The sequence below is a fragment of the Morone saxatilis genome, unplaced genomic scaffold (genome assembly GCF_004916995.1).
Source record: "Morone saxatilis isolate NCDOM2014 unplaced genomic scaffold, NCSU_SB_2.0 Contig18, whole genome shotgun sequence".
Lineage (NCBI taxonomy): Eukaryota > Metazoa > Chordata > Actinopteri > Moronidae > Morone > Morone saxatilis.
The window spans coordinates 8,084,286-8,091,440 of record NW_023339740.1 but is presented as its reverse complement, the minus strand read 5'-3'; the positions used below and the strand labels follow the sequence as shown (position 1 = coordinate 8,091,440).

General features: G+C 41.8%; 1 protein-coding gene across 1 annotated transcript in view; it reads left to right on the top strand.

Moving 5' to 3' along the window:
* The window catches only part of slc25a26 (solute carrier family 25 member 26), a gene marked incomplete in the record, with an annotated part of 48,587 nt that overhangs the window by 31,116 nt on the left and 10,316 nt on the right, over nt 1-7,155 (top strand). Inside the window, 2 exon segments of the mRNA XM_035662379.1 lie at nt 434-478; nt 4,148-4,217. Coding sequence (XP_035518272.1) covers nt 434-478; nt 4,148-4,217 — 115 coding nt within the window.

The window sequence follows — 7,155 nt, the reverse complement described above, 5'->3', positions numbered from 1 at the left end:
GTGTGTGTGTGTGTGTGGGGTCTGTCCGTTTGCCCCTTGCCTTGGCACTGCCATTGATTTCTTCCTGCTGTAACTTCCTGCCTGAGCCGATGTAGTGTTTCCAGTGGCAACACTCACACTGCAACCATCACTTTAGAGCCCTCCCACATCCCTCTTTTTCTCTTTCCAACTTTGCTCCATCCATCTGTCTATCCATCCATCCATCCATCTATCCATTCAGGACTGCCAGACCACAGCCCGTCTCATTCATTAATCATCAGCAATGAGAAGGAACAAGGGAGCAGTCAGGGTAGAGAGAGGAAACAGAGAAAGGTGGCAGGAATGACAAGTTCAGGAGATTGGAGGATATAGATGAAATTTGAACCTCCAGAAAATCAAAAAACTAATACCGAGATAATCCCGGTGATCAAAATTCTGTCTACTTGTTTTTCAGATCCCGTTCTCGCTGGTGCAGTTTCCACTCTGGGAATATTTAAAGGTATGTATCAGATCCTCCCATAAATGTTTGTCTAACTGACTTAATTCCCTTTCTGTCTTTATTATCCATCTATTTTATCCCCTCTCATTCCTCCACTCTCCACCATTCCTCAGCACCATTATTTACAGTAATTATTCTCAGTGATAAATCCGTAGTAAAGTTATAATAGTGTGCTTACGCTCTGACACATTTACAGCGAGCTCACCCTCTACATTCCCCTGTATCATTGTGGCAGGCAAAAATGGGACCCGGTTTAATGGGCTGTCACGACTGCCATCAAACCAGCCTTCAATTTATCCAGTCCTGTATACCTATCTCTTTCTATCTCTCTTCCTCTCTTTTCTGAATATATTTTTCTCTCCCATGTCTCTCTCCCTCTCTCTCTCCTCTCTCCTCGCCTTCTCTCTCTTTTCATTGTGTGGCCCTGAACACATAAAAAGTCGTTTCTCTTTGAAAAGACGACATTTTGTTGAAGTGACATCATGTCTCAAGGGCACGAGAGGCGGACAGTCAAAAATTCCATCAATGTTAGAAGCTAACGGCCGAGCTAAGACGAACAATACACTGCACAGCTGTGTGTGTGTACGTATATGTGTGTGTCTGTGCATTTGTGAGAGTTAGATTTTGTCTTTCACAAGTGTCTCTTTGTCCCTCTGTCAAAAGCACTCTCTCTCTCCAGGCCATCTGGACATGTCCGTTGGCGGAGAGTTGAGCTGCTGGAATCTGGACCTCTCCTCTCCTCTCCACTTTCTCCTTGTCCTCTTCTCCATCCATTGGCTCCCTTCACCCAGTCCTCCCAGATGTAGCCTCCGTATTAACATGGTGCTCTGAATAGCTAATGAGGCGTTTCCTCAGTTACAATGGCAGAGACTAGCTGACTAGTCATGGAAAGAGAAGAAAAAGCAACTACTTGCAACAGGTTTTTTTTTTTTTTTTTTTCTTTAACTGCCATTCCTTTAGAGTGACCACCAAGATGTTCAGAGGCTTTCATAAACAGTAATAGCATGATTTAGTTCGAAAAAAGGCCAGAGTGAAGGAATTTGAGAGAGTGAATGTGTGTGGCATGATCTCCCATCTGCTTTGTGGGATAGTAATGTGCTGCGTTATAGCCTTTTTCTTTTTGCTTCACACCGAGCCAGCACAGCTGTCAGTGAGAAAATCAGAGAGAGGAAAAGGGAGAAAACCAACCGACTGCTATAAGCCTGTTGGAGTTAAGTAAGAAGAGTGCATTAAGTTCAACTGGGATATCACACATAGGCATATTCCAAGCAGGAAAAGTCAGGACATTTTCTAAACTCAAGTCACAGGATCTGAAGGAATTTTACACATCGGTCACTGCATAGAAATTTAACGACTTTTTGTCACACCAGACATGTGAATAATTCTCACTGTTCTTTCACACGTTAATTTCACAATACTGTGGTTTTCACTCAGTTGTTTTTCCCAACATCAACTGTAGAATAGGGCTCACAGTTTACCCCATCTGTTCTGACCTCAAAAACAACATTAGCAAAACAGGAGGGTGTAACACTTTTTAGGTTATGATTGAACACCAAGAAAGAGCCACAAAAACTTCAAGGAATTTTGCGTCACAGGCATGCTGGGAACTTACATTGAAACCAATGAGACGCACTTACAGATGCAGTCTCCCCACACATACTTGCACGCAAAAATACAAACACATACGCGTCGTCCCGACACACTCACGTGCACTCGGAGCCACCACCTCTTTCCTGTGGGAAGTCGTCCAGGTGCAAACTCTGATCCTGACACAAGGGTTCACAGGTCAAAAAGTTTGTTTTCCCAGGTTTACCCCTTATGATTTATTCATGAAACAAAGAAGGAAGGGATGGGGAGACTGAGATGGGGAGAGAGACAGAGGAATCCCCCAGCATGAGGCCTTTGATGTGGAAAACAAAATCTCCTTTTTAATCTGCCCTATAATAGAGTACACATGACACATCCTGAGCCAGTACGCACTGTCTGCCAGTTCTTCTCCTTTCTGTCTTTTTCTGAGTATTTACTTGTTTGTGTTTGCATGTGTTGTGCACACACACATGGTTTGTGTGATGTCCACATATGTCTGCGATAGGAGGAGAATGAGATAACGTGCAACAGATTAAACTCGCAGGGGGGTGGACAAAGAAAATATTAGTAATCGCTCCATGCTGTTGCTCAATTGCTCTCCCTGAGAAGTAATCATACCTTGCAGCGCCCAAGGCAGTCCAGCTGTCCACATGCATTTTATACAAAGACTAACCTCGTGTAGTCAGTCTCCTCATCGCTCTGCTGAAACGAGTCGGGGGAGAAAAAGAGACGAAGAGTTCATTCTCATAACAAAAACATCAGGTGGTTTCACTCAGTAGCCACTTGCAATCTGGGCAAGCAGTCCTGTGATGTGGGGGTTTTCAGACACAGAGAGTGCTTGTAAAATGCACTGGACTAATTCATTTTACTTTACAACTTAATTCATTAGCTGTATACAGTAATTAGCTTTGTTTTCAAGTGAATATCTTCAGTGTAGCTTTACCTGTAGAACCTGTAAAGATGTGTAATTTCTTGTTCAATACACAAAACAGTGAATTGTCCAAACACTATAATTATTAAGATGTAATTTGGATTTAGGTAATTACTAAGTGAATTGTGAAATTTCAGAATACATATATATATGCAATTACATGATGCATTTTTAGCAAAAATCAATGCATCAAAAAGATTTTATTCCATATATTGCCAATGAAAGCCATTACTTTATTATCAGTGTTATTTGATTGTTTTAAAAAATAAAATGATATATCTGTCAGTCCTCAAATATAGATTTGAGATGGTTCTATCACTTTTAAGAGAATTTCACAAGCTGCGGTCTCAATCATTTGATGGTTCACAACACAAATATAATCTTTTTTTTTAATTGTAATGATGTAATTTTTTAGCAAGGCTTTAAAATTAATGCATGGAATCTTTTTATTATACATTTAACATCTAGAAAGCTGCAATTAGTCAACATAAAGACATTGACCAACAGCACTTTTGTTCTTACTATAGCGCACCTCACACTGAAATGCATATTTCTAAACCTAAAAGAAAAATTGAATTGGAGCACTAAACATGCATAACAGGATGCTACTGTATGTACATGTTTTGTTGCAATTCAAATCTTTTCTTCTTTTGTCTGTAGGAACAGAACCTCGGCAGTCACAACGTCATTTGAGTTTGAGATATTCATATGACTGTACTAATTTGTATATTGGGGTGCTTCAGTAGATAAATATACACAGATACAATATTGCTAACGTATTGTACTTCAATATGATGGCATCATAGACAAAATGTGTAAAGCTGTAGCCTGATAGAGTGGGAGCGCTACAGCATATCCTCTTGCCTCCCTCTTGTCCCGTCCCAGTTCTTGGGAAACAAGTAGCATGACATCACTGGGGAGAAAAAGCAACACAAAAATAGCCGGACAGCCCGGTTCCCAGCCGTGGGCCTGGACCCCAGACCGGACCAAGGTTCACAATGTGTTTTCAATGTGTCTGATATCTCCACTAACTACAATCTCCTCTCTCTTTGTCTCCCCTCCTTCTTTCTCCCTTTTTCTCGCTCTTTCATCATCCCCCTCTATCGACAACCCCCTCTTTCCCTCTCCACATTTCTCTCTCTTTCTCCCAGACTCTGTGGTCGTTGAGGCAAGGTCACACGCTCTACTCTTGGCAAGCTGCAGTGTGCGGAGCTTTTGCAGGTGCAGGGGATTATTTGCTGCTTTGGGAAAGAGGCGGAGAGGGAGAAGGGGAGGGAGAGAGAGGGGGTGGACGAAGGAAGGGGAGGGATGGATGGCTAGAATCGATGGATAGATGAATGGATGGATGGATGGATGGTTGAATAGATGGCTAGGAGGGCAGGACAAGTTTTACCCAAAGCCACATTCTTATAAGATTCCACAAAGGTGAGCTCAGCTGGCAAATCACATCCTCACCTGGACAGCAGATCAGAGAAGAAAAGAAAAAGTATGGTTGAAAGGAAACGAGAACAGGCTATTACAGCCTTTTTCTCAAACATTGCTTTTCTATAGTGTTAAATTAGCAATCCTCAATACAGCGGATTCTGCATTGTTGTTGTGTTAAGGTCTTTTTATGAGACTTCTCAAGCCCTTCAGCCAGTGGAAATAATACTAGACTAGAAGTAAGACTTCTATGGTTCTAGCCTGGATGAGTATCAGGGGAGAGACACACAACCAAGGCAGGAGAGAGCAGGGATGAGAGGGGGCCGGTTCCTGGGTATGGGCCCCTGCAGCTGTGCGACCTCCTGAGCACTGGGGCCTGAAGTGGTTTAAAAGAGAGCGAGAGAGAGATAGAGAGAGGCACAGGAAAGGAGTGAAAGAGGGGAAGGGGAGTGGACTGAAAACAAGAAAAATAGGGGAAAGGAAAGCATCTAGAGAAAATGAAATCAGACTATAAACCACTACTGGAGATAAATACTAGATAGAGGCTAGACGCTTGAGTCAAAGAGATTCAGTGTTTGTCAGTTTAAAAGTTTGCTGAATTTGAGCACAGTTCTGTCCATTAACACTATTATTCATAACTCTTTTATACAAATATTAGCAGTATTTACAAGACATAAAAAGCTTTTTTTTAATGCTGTATGGTCCCAATAATGTTTCTGGAATCAGCCTGTAAGATTAGACAAGCTAATGTTCAGGACATCTATTACGTAAGTTTAATCATAAACATAATTCAGTCCATCAATGCCGATCATCCACTCCATACAGAGTTTGACCTACTTTAAGTTTTTATTTTACTTTAGATGCATTAACAACAAAAAAAGGCTACTCCCAGTAAAAATGTGCATTTCTAGAAATCTTTATTCTTCTTTATTATGCATGGAACTGTCTTTTTTTGATTTTCTACATACTTTGACATAATATGCCTAATTAGACGTCTTTGAGAACAGTAGAGGTGTGTACAGACTGAGCCTAATCACAGAATTAGTAAAAACATCTGTATGGATGTGCAGCACATGTTCAATAAAATCTAATCTCTTTTTAGCTGGGTTTATTTGATATTTTGCACAAACAATGTTTTATAACTTATTTTATATGAAACTGGATGCTTGTTTGTGCTTCGTGATCTTGTTTAATGCCTTCTAGAAATTAAGTTTTCCTGCATAAAGACTGGCAAGGAAAGGCACATTAGAAATAAAAATATAAATCCAGTTGCATATAGCATGTACCTCCTGTGTCACATCATCTATCTTTCCACTCAGTTTTCACCTTTCTTGCGATGAAAAAGCAGAACCGCAATCAAAATACATATTTCAGTATAACAGTCCCGCAGACCGGGCCATATTGGACGGTTGCAGCTTTCAGTCCATAACTCTTGCAACGCTACAATGAGCCAGACAGGACAGGAAGATTGAGGTTAGCTGCTCCAGGGGTTATGGAGAGATGGAGATGGAGGTGAAGGAGAGAAGAGGGGATGAGGAAACAGCACCCCGAGGAGCTGAGACGTGGCCCTGCGCCACCCCACCTGGACTCAGTCCACGCTGGGAAGAAAAGGGACGAAGAGGGAAAGAAATCAGAATAGAATAAGAGAAAGACTGGACTAGAAGATATGCAGATCCAAATACATAAAATACTCACATAGCTTGAACCTTTTGTAAAGCTAGTGAAGATTTAACTCTTTATGAAAGTATAACTGTAAATACATAAGGATGTGACATAATTGTTAATAGGTATATTTAGATTGAAAAACATGAAATTGGGATGATAGAGGGCAATCTGAGCCAAAAGGAGCAGAGAAGGGAAAATGGGCAATGGGGTAGTAAGGGGGCGGGAGTATGGTGGGGCGTGTGTCCAGGGTAGGAATCAAGTTCACATCCCTCTGCGACCAAGCTGCTGTCCAAGAGGGATCCTCAAGTTTCAGTCACTTCCCCTTACATCGCTCTTCACACTCTCTCTTTCACTCATACATAATCTGCTTGACAGTGGAAATGCTCACACAGGCGCGTTTAATCATCAAATCCAAATATCTCTACTCGCACCCTGCGTTGACTTACGACGGACTTGACCCTGTTTGAACCACCTCGAAAAAAAACTGCCCAGCCCGAGACAAGATTACATCACCGTCTGATTCGGGTCTAACCTTCATCACATCACATGGTTCTTCCAGCCAAATTTAGATCCTCCAATTCAGCGCTCCATGTGTAAGATTTATGTGGATAATGCATCCCTTTATTGCTCTCTAAGAATATTACAAAACAGGGTACAGTATGAGGGCTGTGTCTTTTTATCCTTGCTGAAGTTTTATCCACCCAAATAAAGGGGAAAAAAATCATTCAAATCCACTCTTATAATCAGCCAGCATTAACTAGTAAAATGTAACGGTGTGTTACACCACACTGATCCTAATGTTTTCCTGTATCCTCAGCTCACTTACAGTCACATTGCTCCTCGGTGGCCCATATGGATATGTTTACTGAGAACAGTTGCTATGTTTGTGGCAGAGTGACACACACACACACACACACACACACACACACACACAGTTTCTCACTTAGACACACACCGCTGCTCACTAGGGGACACCGCTGGATCACTCCGCCCTTCCAGCTTCCAACTTGGAGGGAAGTTGGGGTGTAACTGCTCTATAAAATTCGTAGGAAGAAGAGTGTGTGTGTGTGTG